Here is a 17,063-nt window from a genome sequence, read left to right as displayed (position 1 = left end):
CCCCCGGCCCCCGCCCTGCCCCCGCCTCCGCCCGCCCCCGCTGCCCGCACCCCTGCGGGCTGCCGCCCACACCCTGCCGGTACCCGCACCCTGCCCGTGCCCCTGCCGGTACCCCCTGCCCGCACCGGCGCCCGCGCCCTGCCCTGCCCGCATCCCCGCTCACTGCCCGCATCCCTGCCCTGCCCTTCCCGCATCGCCCTCCGTTCCCGCAGCCCTGCCTGCCGCTGCCCTGCCCGTAGCCCTGCCTTGCCCTGCCCGGACCCCCGTCGCTGGCCGCCCTCCGCGCTGCCCATGCCCCCGCCGCGCTCCCGCACCCGCTGGGTGAGCGACTTCTTCTCGTACGAGACCACCAAGTCGGTGGTGGTGAAGAGCTGGGTGGTGGGCGTCGTCAACCGCGGCGTCCAGCTCCTCATCCTCGCCTACTTCGTCGGGTGAGCCCCGCGGCAGCCGCCGGGACAGCTCTCGGGCACCTCTGGGACGCGCCGCCCCGGGACATCCCCCGGGACACCCCCCGCACCCTCTTCCCGGCACCGCGGCGACTCCCGCTTGCTGCTGCAGGCGGCACCCGGGGTTGACACGGGTGATGGGGGGTGACAGCGAGGGGACACCCGGCCGGCGGTGCGGGGTGAGGGGGTGGCCAGGCCGGGAGCGGTGAGCGATGGAGCAGAGGAGGGACGCGAGAGCGGGTGACAAATTGTGTCAGCGCCGGGAATTCAGGTGTGCCGGAGCGGGTGGCACGACGGGGACAGCCGGGACAGAAGGTGTCGGTGCGGCTGACACGGCGGGGACAGCCAGAGAGTGTGCCGGTGCGGGTGGCAGGAGGGTGGCAGCGCAGGTGACATGACGGGGACAGCGAGCTGTCGTTACGGGGGACACACGGGGGACAGCCAGGACAGCATCTCTGGCGGGTGACACTGTGGGTGGCACCGAGGAGCGGAGAAGCCGCTCGGCCCCAGGGGATGACCGGAGGGGGTCCCTGTCCCCGAGTGCTCCCGGGGGGTGACAGCAGCCACCGGCGGGGGATGACAAGCGGCTGTCGGGGACCGCGAGCCAGGGGCAGGTCCGGGGGCTGCCGGGGGGTGCCGGTGGTGCCCGGGGGTGGCTGTCCCCAGCGTCACCCGCGGTGCTGTCCCAGCTGGGTGTTCCTCCATGAGAAAGCGTACCAGGTGCGGGACACCGCCATCGAGTCCTCCGTGGTCACCAAGGTGAAGGGCGTGGGGCGCTACGCGGGGCAGGTGATGGACACGGCCGACTACGTCACGCCCCCCCAGGTGAGGACCGGGCACCGGAGGGGTCGCCGAGGGGCGCGGGGCCACCCCCGCCTCAGCTCGCCACCCCCCCCGGACGGGTCGTGTGACAGCCACGTCCCTCAGGGCACCTCGGTGTTCGTGGTGGTCACCAAGCAGATCCGGACCGAGGACCAGGAGCAGGGCTTGTGCCCGGAGGTGCGGGGGGGCGGGGAGCGCTCGGGGGGACCCCTCGATGAGCCCCCCGCCCGCTGACCCCCGCCCCGCAGAGCGAAGCCGCGTTCCACTGCTCGGCGGACCGAGACTGCCGGGAGCTGAGCCCGGGCACGAGCAACGGTGAGGGATCCCGGTGGGAACGGGGGCTGAGGGGGCCGGAGGGACCGGGGGAGCCACCACGGGAAGGAGTGAGGGATCCTTGGTGGGGCTCAGGGGACTGGGGGGGGCCGGGGCTCTGATGCGGGAGCTGGGAGTCTGGGGGAGCCGGGGGTTCAGGGTCCCAGGGGTGCCGACAGGGATTTGGGGTCTCAGGGGTGCTCCCGGGGGTACTGACAGGGGTTTGGGAGTCCCAGGGGTGCTGACGGGGGTCTGGGGTCTCAGGGATGCTCCCGAGGGTACTGACAGGGGTTTGGGAGTTCCAGGGGTGCTGACGGGGGTCTGGGGTCTCAGGGGTGCTCCCGGGGGTGCTGACGGGGGTTTGGGAGTCCCAGGGGTGCTGACGGGGGCCTGGGGTCTCAGGGTGCTCCCGGGGGTGCTGACGGGGGTTTGGGAGTCCCAGGGGTGCTGACGGGGGCCTGGGGTCTCAGGGATGCTCCCGGGGGTGCTGATGGGGGTCCGGAGTCTCAGGGGTGGTGGCAGAGGTACGGGGGTCCCGGGAGTGCTGACAGGGGTTGGGGTCCGAGGTGCCAGCGGTGCTCCGGGGGGGTACTGATGGGGGTACAGGGGTCCCAGGGGTGCTGACAGGGGTTCGGGGTCCCAGGGATGCTGACGGGGCGCTGCATCGCCTACAACGCGACCCTGCGCACCTGCGAGATCCAGGGCTGGTGCCCGCCCGAGGTGGACACTGTTGACGTGTGAGTGGGACCGGGGGGACACGGGACGCAGGGAGGAGCAGGGGACGTGCCCCTGCCGTGTCCCCAGCGTCACCCCCTTTGCTCCAGCCCCGTCATGCTGGAAGCTGAGAACTTCACCCTCCTCATCAAGAACAGCATCCGCTTCCCGCTCTTCGGCTTTGAGAAGTGAGTGGCACAAGGCACGGGGGGACACGGGGGGGATGCGAGGACAGGGGGACAGGGTAACACAGGGACACGGCGACGGGGGGACATGAGGACACAGGCTCACGATGGTGGGGGAACACTGGGATGGGGGTCCACGAGCCCCAGACTGCTGCCTGATGGCACATCCCTCCCTGTCCCCCTGTGTCCCCCCGTGTCCCCAGGACCAACCTGCCACCCCCAGGCAGTGGGGTGGAGCTGGGCCGGTGCCGCTTCCACCCACAGCTGCAGCCCCTGTGCCCCATCCTGCGCCTGGGGGACGTGGCACGTCTGGCCGGGCAGGACTTCCCTGCGCTGGCTGCCACCGTGAGCGGGGACGCGGGGGGCACGGGGGACACGGTGGGGGAACGGGGTGTGTGTGGGGACATACGGGTACGGGCAGGCGGGATGTGAGGGCATGGGGCTTGGGGACACAGAGACCTGGGATGTGGGGATGTGGGACATGGGGACATGAGGCATGGGATGGGAGGGGCATGGGGTGGTGGGATACATGGACATGGAACATGGGGACATAGGGGTGCAGGGGTGTGGGATGTTGGGAACAGGACATGGGGACACAGGAACACAGGACACAGTGATGGCGTGGGGCTCGACACACGGACATGTATGTGGGTGCGTGGGGTTTGGGATACGGGGCATGGGGACATGGGGTGTACGGACACGGGGATTTGAGACAGGGGCGGGGGACTTGGGGGCATGGGGATGTGGGATGGGACATGGAGCATGGGGCCAGGGGACACAGGGCTGTGAAGCTGCGGGGACTTGGGGCCGTGGGTCTGGGGTCCGTGGTGCTGACGCAGGGCTGGGGCAGGGCGGGGTGCTGGGGATCAAGATCGGGTGGGTGTGTGACCTGGACCGGGCCTGGGAGCGCTGCCTGCCCCGCTACTCCTTCACCCGCCTGGACAGCCTGGCCCGGACCCCCGCCCCTGGATACAACTTCAGGTACGGCCGGGACGCGCCTGGCACAGGGGTGTGTGCTGCCTGGCGTGGCTCCTGTCCCCATGTCCCCGTGTCCCCGCGGCCCCGCAGGCACGCCCGGTACTACCGCTGGCCCAATGGCTCCGAGCGCCGCACCCTCACCAAGGCCTTTGGGATCCGCTTTGATGTCCTGGTGTATGGCAGCGTACGTGTGGGGCCGGGGGCTCGGGGGGCCGAGGGGGGCTCGGGGGGCCGCGGGGGGCTCCGGGGCTCTGGCCAACAAGGGCTCTGCTCCCCCAGGCCGGGAAGTTCGGCATCGTCCCCACCCTCATCAACACGGTGGCCGCGTTCACCTCCATCGGTGTGGTGAGTTGTGGCCGTTCTCAGCCCCGGCGTGGTAACACCCCCCAGGGCAAAAGGGGGAAATCCCGTGGCCGTGGGGCACGGGGACACAGCGCAGCCGCAGGGTGACAGCGGCCGGGCTCCCTGCGGGTCCCGGGGGTGCTCCACAGCGTGGGCCCCCCCCACCCCAACGCTGCCGCCCCCAGGGCACGGTGCTGTGCGACATCATCCTGCTCAACTTCCTCAAGGGCGCCGAGCACTACAAGGCCCGCAAGTTCGAGGAGGTCAGACGTGGGGCCGGGGTGCCCTGGGGATGGGGGCACCTCCGGAGGGCTCGATCGGCCCCCGGGGGCAGTGACTCACCCAGCGCCCGTCCCCTGCCCCACAGGTGCCAGAGGCCGGTGCGCCCGCCACCCCCGCCAGCCCCACGGCGTGTCCCCCCGGGGCGCTGGGGGCCTGCAGCCGGGACAAGCAATCCACCGACTCGGGCACCTTCTCCCTCGGCCTCTAGCCCCGGGGGCCGCGGGGCAGCCCACGGCCGGCTGAGGGGCTCCTACTGCTCGCCCCTCTCCAGCGCTCACCCTGTGAGCCCCATCCGCATCCCAGTGTCCCCGGTGCCCACCCCGGGTGTCCCAGTACATCCCAGTGTCCCCTGTGCCCACACGGAGCGCCCCTTGCTCCGAGGGTGCTGCACCCCCCCCCCCCCCCCCAATAAACCCGTGGCTCGCAGCACCCACCCGTGTCCAGCCTTGGTGGGCGCGGGGCGGTTTGGGGGCCGACGGGCAGGGTTGGGGTGCGGGAGCAGAGGGCAGAGGGGTCGGGGTGCTGTCCCTGGGATGGGGCACACCGCGGGGGGGGCTGCCAGCAGGAGCGCAGCCCGTGGAAGGGGGCACAGAGGGACAGGAGCTGAGCCCGAGGGGGGTCACTTCCTCGGTCGGATGTGAGTAACTCTGGTGGATTCGGAGGAAGCTGCCGGATCCCTCCTCGTGCAGGGCCAAGCGCTGCCCTTCCTGCTCCGGGGACGGGGGGGTTTTGGCTCCTCATCCCACCCCAATCCCCCTGCAGGGCCGGTGGGGACGCCGTGAGCCTGGCTTGGTCCCGGTGGAGCCGCCGGTGCCAAGTGCCGGCGTTCGTTCCTGGGAGCGAGGAGCGAGGGTCCCGGAGCCCCTCGCTGCTGCCCAGGGCAGCCCCCGCCCCGCAGGGAGAGCGGCTCCTGCCCTCCCCCCGCTGCAGATAGCGGGGCTCGTTATCAGCCGCACGGATTCCTTATCAGCTCAGCCCTGGCCACCCACCCACCACCCGTGGCCACCACAAACCCGGCCTGGGGGGCTCCTTCCCCGGCGCCGGGACTAACAGGACCCCCTGGGTGGCACCGGAGGCGAGCGGAGCCATCTCAGCTTCCAGAGCAGCGAGGGGGTGAGCGGGACACTCAACCCCCAGTTTTTGGGAAGGGAGGAGACTGGGAAAGGACTCGTGTGGCGGCTGGAAAGGGATACTTGTGCCGTGTTCCAGTAGCACACAGATTGCCGGGATTGTTATTAATAGTCATTAATAGAGCTGCTCGTTAGCGGTCCTGCTCATTAACGGGGCTCCGGCCGGGGCGGCAGCAGCCCGGGGAGCCTCGCTGAGACCCCGGGGACTCATTAGCGGCGCTGGGGCTTCCCCGCTAATGCTGTTAATTGGCGGAAAGGCTCGAGCCGTGTCTGCACTGGGGAGGGGGGGGTTCCGGCCCTTCTTCGTTCCGATTTGGGATTTCACCGGAACCGGGCGCCCTCGCAGTTCTGCCACCAGTTTGAGCAGGTTTGGGGTTTAAAGCCTCCGTCCCCGCAAGCCGGCTGTCCCGGCGCTGGGATACGGGATCGTTCCTTATCTCCAGCCTGATTAAGCCTGGTTTGTTGTCCCGGCTGACGCTGCAGCTCTGGGTGTCTGGTTCGGCGCTGCTGTGCGCGCACCTCCGGGGGCCCCTAACCTGCACCCCATTCCCCCCTACACCACTCTGTCTCATTTTGGAGACCCCTGTGAGCTCCCCCCTATTTCAGCCACTGAATTGCCCCCACAAACCCCTCCTTTACACCCTTTTGCTGGGAGAAGGGCCCCACTGAGCCGGAGGGAGGTCCCGGGGGGCTCTGTGACCCCCCTGCCTCCGTCCGTGCGCTCGGGTGTTAAACCTGCCCCTTCCCACAGCCCGTCCCATGCTTAATCCCCGCCTTCAGCCCCAGCCCAGGCCCCAGCCCAGACCCCGCAGCGTGTCCCGAGGGACCTGGGGCTCTTCAGACCTCACTCTGCAAAGTCCCGCTCGGCTTCTTCGGTTCCGTCGCCCAGAGCTGGAACTGTGAGAGTTCAGTCCCAGCGGGACAATCCCAGACCACGGTCCCACCACCGCGGGGGGCTTCCCTCCCGCGTCCCCCCAGTATTTATTTGTGGGGTGGAGGGAAGTTTGTTCTCTCTCGGCTCAGTGCTGCGGCGTCCGGCTCCGTGACCGACCCGCGGAGCTGGGATGCACCGAGGGCTCCGGTGGCGGCTGCCCTGAAATGGCCTTTTTCCGGCGTGGGGGGTCCCAAAGCCCCCCTCCCCGCCCCGGATTTTTGGTAGATGTATAAATCTCCTCGCCATGCTGTGCTCAAAGCGGGGCCCCGGCGCTGGGGGACCCCGCGGAGCCAGCACTGTGTGCACAGCGCCCCAAAGCTGGGAGCAAAACGGGGAACCCCGAGTGCCAAACGCAAGATACCAAATGCACCCCCGCCCCGTGCGACTCCCCCCAGCGCGACACCACCCCCCCAAATGTCACACCAGCCCCCAAATGTGACACCACCCCCCAAATGCGACACCACCCCCAGCGCGACCCCCCGCCGCCAAGGGCCCGGCGTGAGGCTGCCCGTGCGAAACGCAGCCCCGGTGTGTGACACGGAATGCGGCGCCCCGAGGTGAAACCCCAAATGCCGGCAGACCCCCGAAGCCCCCCTCGTCTCTGAGCCCCCGCACCGGACGCCGTCGTGGTGGGCGAGCGAACCCCGCGGGCGTGGCGGGGCCGGGGTTATCTCGGGGGTCGGCGCGTTGACACGCGGGTGAGAGCTCGGTAAAGCCCCCGGGAAGGAGCCAGATGGAGGTGGGGGGAGCTGTGAAGTTTCCCACGGGGGCTCCCGCCCGGCCCTGCCTCCCGCCCTGCGCTGTCCGTCCCCTCCGGGAGGAGGGCGGGGAGGAGGAGGAAGGGGAGGTAACGCGGTGGGATTCGCCTGCGGCTCAGGGGCCGGAGGAGCGGGTGAGCCCGGGATGAGCTGAGCCGAGCGGAGCCCAGCGCCGGGATGGAGGAGGCGGCGGACTCCTACACCTACGGCTTCGACAACGACACGGACTGCGAGTACGCGGAGTGGGGCCCCTCGCTGGCCCTGCTGCCCACCATCTACCTGCTGGTCTTCCTGCTGGGCACCACCGGCAACGGGCTGGTCCTCTGGACCGTCTTCAAGGGCGGCCGCGACCGCCGGCGCTCGGCCGACACCTTCATCGCCAACCTGGCCGTGGCCGACCTCACCTTCGTGGTCACCCTGCCTCTCTGGGCCGCCTATGCCTGGCTGGGCTACCACTGGCCCTTCGGCACGGCCGCCTGCAAGGTCAGCAGCTACCTGGTGTTCGTCAACATGTACGCCAGCGTCTTCTGCCTAACCGGCCTCAGCTTCGACCGCTACCTGGCCATCGTCCGGCCGCTGGCCACTGCCAAGCTGCGCTCGCGGGTCAGCGGGCTGGTGGCCACCGTGGCCCTGTGGCTGCTGGCGGCCCTGCTGGCCCTGCCCGCCCTGGTGCTGCGGCGGGCGGCCGCCCTCGGCGGGGACACCAAGATCACCTGCTACATGGACTACGGGGACCTGGCGGCGCAGGGGACGGAGGGCGCCTGGGAGGTGGGGCTGGGGCTCTCCTCCACCGCGCTGGGCTTCGTGGCCCCCTTCGCCGTGATGCTGACCTGCTACTTCTTCATCGCCCGCACCGTGGCCACTCACTTCCGCCGGGAGCGGGCCGAGGGGCCCCGCAAGCGCAAGCGCCTGCTCACCATCATCACGGTGCTGGTGGCCGCCTTCGGGGGCTGCTGGCTGCCCTTCCACCTGGTCAAGACCCTCTACGTGCTGATGGACCTGGAGGTGCTGCCCTGGTCCTGCGCCCTCCACACCTTCCTCAACAACCTCCATCCCTACTGCACCGGCATCGCCTACATCAACAGCTGCCTCAACCCCTTCCTCTACGCCTTCTTCGACCCCCGCTTCCGCCACTCCTGCGCCGCCCTCCTCTGCTGCCGGACCCCCGGCCCCGGCCCCGAGCGCTCCGCCAGCTACTCCTCGGGGCACAGCCACCCCCCCGGCGGCAAGGGGGGCCCCGGCCCGGGGGGCAAGCTGGACCCCGCCACCCAGGAGACGCTCTTCCGCGCCTGAGCCCCTCCCCCGACCGTCCCCGGCGCCCCCCGAGCTGGTCTCCTCGGGGGGGACCCCGCCACCTCCGCCTCGCCCCAAAGCCTGGCTTGCTTTGGGGATCCCCCGCTGGAAAGCCCTGCTCGCGGGAAGGGGAAACTGAGGCACAGCCGGGGAGGAGCCCCTTGTGGGCTCAGGCGGGGGCGGCTCCCCCGGCACCCCCAGGGCTTTGTGTTTTGTGACAAATAAATGAATTTTGGTTAAAAAAGGAGCAGGGTGTGCGCAGTTCCCTCGGGGGGCTGTCGGGGTGAGGTGGAAGGGAGGATGGAGGGGTGGGGGTTCGGCTGGGTTTTGGGGGCGTCCGTGAGCGAGGGCGCGGTGCGTGGGGGGGGGGCGGGGGGGGTGTGCACTCTGTGGGGGTCCCTGCCTGGGACAGATTCTCCCGGTCTCTTCCTCAGCAACACTTTGGGAAATGCGGGAAAACCCCCTTCCCAACCCTTCGGAGCACGGCAGCACCGGGATGGGGGTGTTCGACCCCCGCGGCACCTGCCCGCCCCAGCCCCCAGCTCTGATTGTATCAGGCGGCAGCCCCCGTCCCACCAAATCCCATTTTGGGGCTTTTATCCTTATCTGAGGCTGGGACGAGCGCTGGGTGACTCACCCGGGCGCGGAAACGGGACCCGGCGCTGGGAAACACCCAGAGCTGAGGGATGGGGACACGGACCCCCTGGGCATGGATGGGAGGTTTGGGCACCGGGCAGGACCCCGGCTCACCCCAACCAGGATTTAGATGAACCACCAAATGGCTCCTGTCCCATTTCCCCCCCCCCACCCCAGCCCCCGCCGCTTCCTGAGGCTCTGCTCGAAATAAATCTTCCCCCTATTTGCTATTTACATCCTTCATTTATCGGTGATGAACTATCCTGTCTCCTCAGGCTTTGTTCTCGCTTGGAAAGGATGCGGGATCATTACTGGGTTCCTCGGGATGCTTCCCGTCGGGGGAGCTGCCTCCGCCTTCCTGCCGGCCCCCACCGTGTTTGGGGGCCACCGCCCGGGGTCCCCCCGTGTGCGGACAGTCCTTTGTCCAAAGAGAGGGAAGGGAGGGGGCGGCCAGGGGGCTGGGGACAGCACAAACTCCCACCTGGAGGGGCGGGAGCCCCCTTGGGCATTTTCGGGAGTTTCTCAAGGGATCTGGTTTGATCTAAGGGCTGGGGGAGCTTGAGGAGGGGGAATGCTGCAGCCAGGGACACGTCCCGAAGTGTGTTTACATTCCAGCGCCATCCAGGCTCCCTCGGCCTGGAGAGACCCCTGGATACCACCCATCCATCTGTCAATCCAGCTGTCCATCCATCAGTCCAGCAGTCCCTTCCTCCATCCATCCATCCATCCATCCATCCATCCATCCATCCATCCATCCATCCATCCATCCATCCAAGGTTTAATGGTTTTGGGGTTACAGGGGCAGTGCTGGGGCTGCTGGTTGGGCTTGATCTTAAAGGTCTCTTCCAGCCCCGAGGATCCAATGATTTTTTCCTTCTCTCTCCCTTTGCCCATCCCTCCATCCTCCTTTCCCTCCCTCTCCCCATGTCTCCCCCTGTCCCTCCATCCCTCCACCACCCCCAAGCAGGCCAGCACCATGGGGGTGTCGGGGTTGCCGCTTCCCCCCATCCGGTGCGGAAATGGCCGCAGGCGCCCGGCCAGCGGAGACGGAGCTGCCGACTTTCTATGCGCGTCCTTGAGATTTCCCTTTCCCTTCCAGGAGGGAAATGTTTGGTTGAGGAGTCTCTGGGGAGAAATGCAGGGACACTACAGAAAATAACAAGGCCGGAGCCGGGGGCGAGGGACAGCAGGGCCGGACCACCCGTCGGAAGAAGATAAGGAAGGTGTTGCCTTCCTGCGAGTGCCTGGGGAAGATGAGGAGGGAAGATAGAGGGGGGACAGCGGGGCACGGGGGGATGGGGAGCATCCTTGGAAAGGATGGCCGGCGAGTGGGGGGTGGGTGTGATCCTCAGGGGAGCCTGGGGGCCCTTAAACCCCAAAATGCGATGCCTTGGGAGCGCTGCGGGTCCCAACTGAGCCGGAGGGCACGGCCAGGGGTCCCCAGACGGCGGTGGCGGGAATGTGACACCGGGAAAACAGAGATTGTTCCGCGCAGGGAGTAAAAGTGGGTTCCGGGGGGGGATGGATGCACCAGGGCTGGGGACAGGGACAGCTTCCCCCGCCCCCGGGAGCCCCCCCGTCCGCTTTTCCAAGCTGCCAAACGGGATGTTCACCCCCCCGCCCCCCGATCTCCCCCCGCCTCGCATCCCGCCCGGGGGTGCCGAAATAATCTGGTGGTGCTAAGGATGTCCCCGGGCGTCCCCTTTGAAGTGACCTCCGTGTTTACAGCCCGGCTCGGGCTCCTTCACACCTCCCGCCCCAAAGCAAACGGAGGGGGGGACCCGCGTGGGTGGGGGGGCTCAGCTCCCGTTTGTGCCGGGAAAACGCGGATTTGCCAAAAGCCGCGGGAAAGCTTTGCCACCGCACCCAGGGCCTCAGAAACTTTTGTCACTGTGGGGCGGGGGCGGCGGCTGCCGGGGGTGACATTTGGGGGCGGTGCCTGCCTCGGCGTGTCCCCACCGTGCCGAGTCCTGGGTGACCCACCCGACAGCCTTTGGGGGCCGGTTCGCCCCCAGGTGAGGGGACCCCCGAGGGTGACCCTGCAGGACCGAGGAGGGGACCGAGGGGGAGGACGGAGAGAGGAAAAGGGGTGGAAAACAAGGCGGGGGGACAATTTGGGTGGGGGGGGAGGTTTGGGATGGGAGGTGGGATTGGATGGGTGGGGTGGACGGATGGAAATGCTGGGAGGGAAGGAAAGACGGGCGCACGGAAAGAGAGGTGAATGGACGGACATACGGGAGGGCAGGCAGGGCAGTGCCAGGGTTTGGGGGTGCCCCGGGCGCTGGGGGTGGGCGCTGGGGACCACTGTCCGGCCGCTGCCCCCATCCCTCCCCCGGGGCCGCCGGCGCGGCCGGACGCGGCACAGCTGCTGCCCGACCTCTGGGCTCCGGCCAGGCGGGACGGGCCCCGCGTCCCCCCCGCGGGAGGGGGTCCCGGGCAGGGGGGACGCGGGGGTGACCCGGCGGCCACAGCTGGGCCCCGCCGGGGCCGGGAGATGCTGCCGGAGGAATAACAGGAAGCGCCGGAGGCAAAAGCACGGCTGATGCCTTCTGCAGGCTGCGGGACGGGGGTGTCTGTCACACGCATGTCCCTGTCACACACACACAGCGTCCCCCCATGCCCCTGTCGCACGCACACAGCGTCCCCCCGCCACGCGCGTGTCCCGGCCCCGGCTGCGCTGACGCTCTTTATTGTCGAGGTTTGGCGCTGAAAAAGTGCCCCGTGGTACAAAACCCGCGGTTACAAAACGTACAAAGAGCGGGGTCGGGGGAGAAGAGAGAGAAACGGAAAGGGAAAGGGAAAGGGAAAGGGAAAAGGGAAAGGAAAAGGAAAGAAAAGGAAAAGAGAAGAAAAGAGAAGAAAAAAGAGAAAAGAAAAGAAAAGAAAAGAAAAGAAAAGAAAAGAAAAGAAAAGAAAAGAAAAGAAAAGAAAAGAAAAGAAAAGAAAAGAAAAGAAAAGAAAAGAAAAGAAAAGAAAAGAAAAGAAGAGAAAAGAAAAGAAAAGAAAAAAAGAAAAAAGAAAAGCATCTAAGAAGACAAGGGGAGGAAAGGAAAGGAAAGGAAAGGAAAGGAAAGGAAAGGAAAGGAAAGGAAAGGAAAGGAAAGGAAAGGAAAGGAAAGGAAAGGAAAGGAAAGGAAAGGAAAGGAAAGGAAAGGAAAGGAAAGGAAAGGAAAGGAAAGGAAAGGAAAGGAAAGGAAAGGAAAGGAAAGGAAAGGAAAGGAAAGGAAAGGAAAGGAAAGGAAAGGAAAGGAAAGGAAAGGAAAGGAAAGGAGAAACAATAAAATAAAAAGACAAGAAACAAAAAAGAAGGAAAATAAAACATAATTATAAATATAAAAAGAAGAGTGAGGATGAGGCAGAGGAAGGAGCCGGTGGGATGCAGGCGGATGCTCCGTGCCTGTGTGGCTGGCCCGGGGGTGCAGGAGTTGTGGGGGGTGCAGGGGGTGTGGAGCGAGTGGGCGGTCCTTGGACTCACTGAAAGGAAAATAATAAAAACCCAGAGAAAACAGAGAAGGCAGAGGTCAGGTTCCCTTTCCCGGGGGCAGCGCTGGGGCTGGGGTGCAGCTGGAGCCCTTTTGGGGTGGGCTGGGGTTACACCAAACCCCTCCCCCCATGCACGCAGCCTCCACGGGGGACAGGGGAAGGGACAAAGCAGCCCCCGGGCGACCCCAGCCCCGAGCCCCAAGCCCCAAGCCCCGATCCCCACCTGATGTGCTCCCACAGTGACGGGGGGACGCGGGCACCAGGGACAGGTGACACCGGCACTGGGGACGTGGCCGCCCCGGCTGGACAGAGGGTCTCGCTGGCTTTCCGCTTTTTGCTTTTTTTTTTCTTTTTTTTGCCCGTTTTTAGAGCTCCTTCCACCTCCCAACCCTCCCCCAGGGCGGGCAACGCTGGCGCCCGGTTTGGCCCCGAAGAGGAGGGAGAAGTCATCCCTGGGAGATGCAATCCCTGGACGGGGCCATCCTTGGGAGATCCCATCCCCTGGAGATGTCACAGCCCGTCCCACCACCAGGCTCGGTGGTGCCGGTGCTGCCCCAGCGCATCCCGGTGTCACCAGCGAGGCGCAGGCATGCCCTGGAGCAGCGGTGCCGAGCTGGGCGTCAGCACCACTTCCTGCCCCCCTGGATTTCTGGGGAGGCTGGAGAGCGTGGGCAGGATTTGGGGGGGCTCCAGCGGTGCTGCTTTGGGGCTGAAAGCGGGGATTTCCTCGGTGCCCCCAGGAGAGCGGCTGCGGTCCCCAAGGCACACAGAGGCCTCGGGGGTCTCTGTCTCTCCCGGGCAGAGGTGGAGGGGTTCCCAGGGGATTCCCAAGTGGCTGCCTCAACCAGTCCTGGGCAGTGGGAACAGCACAGGAGGGGGACCAAGCTCACGGTGATGGGGGGTGCAAAAACTCCCCACTTTGGGGCAAAAGGAAGCGGGGCTGTCCCCTGGTGTCCCCGGCGTCTCGAGGGCCACCCCGGCGCGGGGGGGCGGCGGGAGGGGACGCGGACAAGGCACAGTCTGGTGTCCCCGCGGGGGCGGCCGGGCCGGGGGGTGGCCGGGGCGGGGGTCTATCGGCGGCAGGGTGGCGGCGGTCCCTAAACGTCCTCGTCCTCGCTGGCCTTGCTCCAGCGGTGGCAGCAGTTGGCCGTGATGCCCAGCAGGAAGTTGGTGGCCACCGAGGCGATGGAGACAACGAAGCCGACGAAGGCGATGAAGAGATAGTCGTCGAGGGTCAGCGTGAGGTGGCAGGCCTGGAAGCTCTCCTCGGTCAGCGACAGCAGCGGGGCCCCCGCCAGCTCCGGGGGAGCCCAGCACTCCGCCTGCTGCGAATCTGCGGGACGGAGGGATGGTGTCAGCCCGGCCACCGGCCCCCGCATGGGACGGGGCACGGTGGGTGGGGTCCCGGCAGCACCTACCCGAGGAGCAGCGCTGGATGCGCCCCCGCAGCCACTTGAGCAGGGGCTCCATGGCACAGCCGCAGAGCCAGGGGTTGCCCCCCAGGCGCAGCCCCACCAGGCCGGGCAGCCCCTCCAGGGCGTCGAGGCTGAGGGCGGCCAGGCCGCCGTAGCTGAGGTCCAGCTCGCGCAGCTGGGCCAGGCCGCGGAAGGCCTGGGGGTGGACGCGGCGCAGCCCCGGGTTGTGGCTGAGGTCGAGGCGCAGCAGCGCGCTGGCCTCGCGGAACATGTCGGCGGGCACCAGGCTGAAGTTGTTGTAGCTGAGGTCCAGGTGCGCCAGGCGCCGGGCGCCGCGGAACAGCCCGGCCGGCAGCGCCGCCAGCGAGTTGTTGCGCAGGTCGAGGGCGCGCAGCTGCCCGTAGCAGCCCAGGTAGCCCGGCGGGATGCTGGCGATGCGGTTGTGGGCCAGGCTCAGGTTGCCGGTGTCCAGCGGCAGCTCGGGGGGCACGGAGAAGAGGCGCTGCCCGCTGCAGTCCACCGCCTGCCCGCGGCAGCTGCACAGCACCGGGCAGCCCGCGCCCGCCGCCGCCACCGCCGCCGCCGCCGCCACCAGCCAGGGGCCCAGCAGCATGGCCTCGTGGCCGCGGCCCTCACGGGGCGCCGGGGGCCATCCCGCCCGCCCGCTCGCTCACGCCCGGCGCTGCCGGCGGCCGGCCGCGGGGCCGGGCTCGCGGCGGTCACAGCGACGTCCCCGGCATCCCGGCGGCATCCGGGGGGCAACGCCGAGCCCTCCGGGGGCAGCGGCGGCGCCGGCGTCGGGCCGTCAGCAGCCGCCTGCGAGGGAGAGCAGCGCGGGGAAGCCGTGCCGGCCGCACGCCCCGCCGGGGGGGCCGCAGCTGTTGCGGCCCGAGGTGGCCTCGGGGGCACCCACACCCTCCCCGTGCCCCCCGGGCCGGGGCCACTCCTCCAAGCATCCCCCGGGGATTTCAGGCAGGAAAGGGCCCCCCAGTCCTGCTGACCTTGGCCAGCCCATCCTGGCTGGTGGTGAGCAGAGCAGAGGTGCTGCTCCGGGCCCCCCCGCCAGCCCCCGCCGGCCCCCCGCCGCCACGAGCTGAGCCCGGTGCCAGGGATACCCTCCCCGCCTCTCTGCTGGGGGAAGATCCCCGTTCCCTGCACCCGCCGGGGTCCCCCCAGGCCTGCCCTCGCCCCCCACCACCGACCGTGTCTGGCTCCATCCTCCCTCGTCCACAACCCCCCAGCTCCATCCTCTCCCACCGGCCCAGCTTGCCCCGGTCACTCCCCATCCCCACAGCCCCCCGACCCCTGAGGTGGGGCCGGGGTGCCCCGGGGTACTCACTGGGAGGGAGCAGGGCCTGGCTGCCTGCGGTGATGGGGGGGTCCTCCTGAGTGGCGATGTGGGGGGCTCCGGACGGTGATGGGGGGGTCCCCGGTGGCCGCCCACACCCCGGAGGCCGTCAAGTCGGGAGCTGGGCTCCGGCAGCGGCGGCCAAGGCTGCTGCGAGCCTGGCGATGGGAGCAGGTCTTTCCCCACCTCCTTCCTCCCCTCCTCCTCCTCGTCCTCCCTTGTCTCTCTCTTTCTCTGTCTCTTTTTTTTTTTTTTTCCTCTTTTTTTCCTTAGGGCCAGATACTGACGTGTCGGTGTCTCTTAGCAACTGCCTCCACATCTCTGAGCAACAGGAGAGCGGGATGCCGAGCCGCCGAGCCAGGGAGACAGCGGCGGGCGGAGGTGCCCCCGCCCCAGGGACCTCCTGCCCGGGCCGGGGGACCCGCACCCGCACGGCCCAGGCACCCGGCAGGGATGCAGCAGGAAGAGGGGTGGCATCCTGCTCCCCTGCCCCGGTCCCCAGCCCTCCCACACTCTCCCAGCCCCGGGAAGCATCCTCGTGGGATGGGGTGAATCAGGGGTTCCCAGGCGCTGAAAACAGAAACAGATGACGTGGCGGCAGAGGGGAGAAACGAGGCAGCCGGGATCCAAGGGGAGCTCGGGGATCCAAAGGCAGCGCTGGGATCCAAGGGGCACGGCCACCGCCCTGTGCTCCCGCTGTGCTCACAGCCCTGGAAAATGCCTCAGGCTGGCATGGACTACTTTGCTTCATGTGAGCTGAAGCATTCCCTTTCCCTTCTCCGTTTGGAGGGATACGGTGGGGTCAGCCGCCTGCCCCCTCCCACCTGAGAACGGCCCTTTGGGATCACAGGGATGCCCACGGTTTGCTCTGGGAATGCTGCAACACCATGGCTCCAGCATTTCTAGGAAGGAGGCACTTCCACAGCCAGCCCGCCCACGTCTAGGGGATCCCTGCTCAGTTCCCTCCTGCTGATTTCATGGAGCTGCTCCTTTTTCCAGCTGGCACTTGCAGCCCGATGCTGGTGCTGGGGGGGCCTTTTGCTCCCCACATCCCATGGGATGGAGCCTCCCTGGTGCGGTGCTGGCAGACAGACGGCACAGCCGCCTCTCCTGGGGTGGCATTAACCAGCGCTGCTCCAGGCTCACGGAGAGCTCCTGGGAGCTCCTGGAGCGTGAGGCCCGGGCTCCCAGCGGGCTCCGGGAGCCAAGCAGAGCCAGCGGCAGCACAGACACCTCATTAGCGCTCAGCCCGGAGCCTGCCAGCGCATCCCTGCCAGCAGCTGTTGGCGCCGAGGTTTTTTCCACTCCCCCCCCTGTTCCGGGCTCCTCTGGCACCAGAGAAACAGGGGAATTGTCCTGACTGGGGCTGGGCTGCAGCAGAGCTCGTGTCCTCCTCACCCAAGCCCCTGTGGAGGTGGCCATGGGGACAGGGTGGTGCGGGGCAGCGGCCCTGAGGCAGCCAGGGGCTGGATGCTGCCCTCGGGGCTGGGAGGGAGCCTGGCTGTCCTGCCCTGTGTTCCCCCTGCAGCCCCTGCACGGCCCCCACTCCCTCCAAAAGGCATTGCTGGGCCACAGGTCGCCTTGGGTGAGCACTGGGTCCAGGAGTGAGCACTCCAAGTACTTCCAGCCCCTCGTGGTGGAAGGAGTGGCAGGACAGCTCCAGGGATTCTGGCTCCGAAAATCTACCTTAGAGCCAGAGCCTCTTCTCTTTGAATCTATCACTGCTCCCATCACTCCCTGTGCATCCAGGCTTGGGAAAGGAGGAAGGAGTAGGAGGGGTGCAGCTCTGCTGCTGAGGGTGGGGGGGATGCAAAGCTGCAGCACTGACCTCCCCTCCCTCACTCTTCCCAAGCCCCTGCTCCCAACTGACCCCAGCTCCTGCTCAAGAGAGGCTGGACACTGATCCTGCCACAACAGGATCCAGAGCTGAGCCTGGGCTTCCTTTTTCCATTAGAAAAGAAAGGTGATGAGGCATTAGCCACTGC

General features: G+C 67.7%; 3 protein-coding genes across 4 annotated transcripts; 2 read left to right on the top strand and 1 right to left on the bottom strand.

Annotated features, from left to right (window-relative positions):
* The first annotated feature begins 130 nt into the window (after nt 1-130).
* Nucleotides 131-4,472, top strand: P2RX3 (purinergic receptor P2X 3). 2 transcript variants are annotated; one of them, XM_039552864.1, is made up of 12 exons: nt 131-431; nt 1,136-1,271; nt 1,374-1,445; nt 1,517-1,583; nt 2,224-2,317; nt 2,405-2,482; nt 2,683-2,824; nt 3,330-3,460; nt 3,548-3,641; nt 3,737-3,802; nt 3,985-4,062; nt 4,167-4,472. In XM_039552864.1, exons 1-12 carry the CDS (start codon nt 292-294, stop codon nt 4,287-4,289), a joined length of 1,221 nt encoding a protein of 406 aa, XP_039408798.1. In that variant the 5' UTR covers nt 131-291; the 3' UTR covers nt 4,290-4,472. The 2 variants fall into 2 exon arrangements, with proteins under 2 accessions (XP_039408798.1, XP_039408799.1); XM_039552865.1 differs by having other exon boundaries at nt 341-717.
* A 2,513-nt stretch (nt 4,473-6,985) lies between these two features.
* On the top strand, nt 6,986-8,443 carry APLNR (apelin receptor). The gene has a single exon (XM_039552869.1). The coding sequence runs from the start codon at nt 7,081-7,083 to the stop codon at nt 8,194-8,196; it is 1,116 nt and encodes a 371-aa protein (XP_039408803.1). The 5' UTR covers nt 6,986-7,080; the 3' UTR covers nt 8,197-8,443.
* Nucleotides 8,444-12,129: 3,686 nt separating this feature from the next.
* On the bottom strand, nt 12,130-14,358 carry LRRC55 (leucine rich repeat containing 55). The gene is made up of 3 exons (XM_039552881.1): nt 13,734-14,358; nt 12,539-13,648; nt 12,130-12,306 (listed from the first exon to the last, which is right to left on the bottom strand). Exons 1-2 carry the CDS (start codon nt 14,341-14,343, stop codon nt 13,413-13,415), a joined length of 846 nt encoding a protein of 281 aa, XP_039408815.1. The 5' UTR covers nt 14,344-14,358; the 3' UTR covers nt 12,130-12,306; nt 12,539-13,412.
* Between the last annotated feature and the right edge of the window lie 2,705 nt (nt 14,359-17,063).

The sequence above is a fragment of the Corvus cornix genome, chromosome 5, assembly GCF_000738735.6.
Source record: "Corvus cornix cornix isolate S_Up_H32 chromosome 5, ASM73873v5, whole genome shotgun sequence".
Lineage (NCBI taxonomy): Eukaryota > Metazoa > Chordata > Aves > Passeriformes > Corvidae > Corvus > Corvus cornix.
Note: the sequence above shows the minus strand (reverse complement) of the source record. Positions and strands in the feature narration are given on the sequence as shown.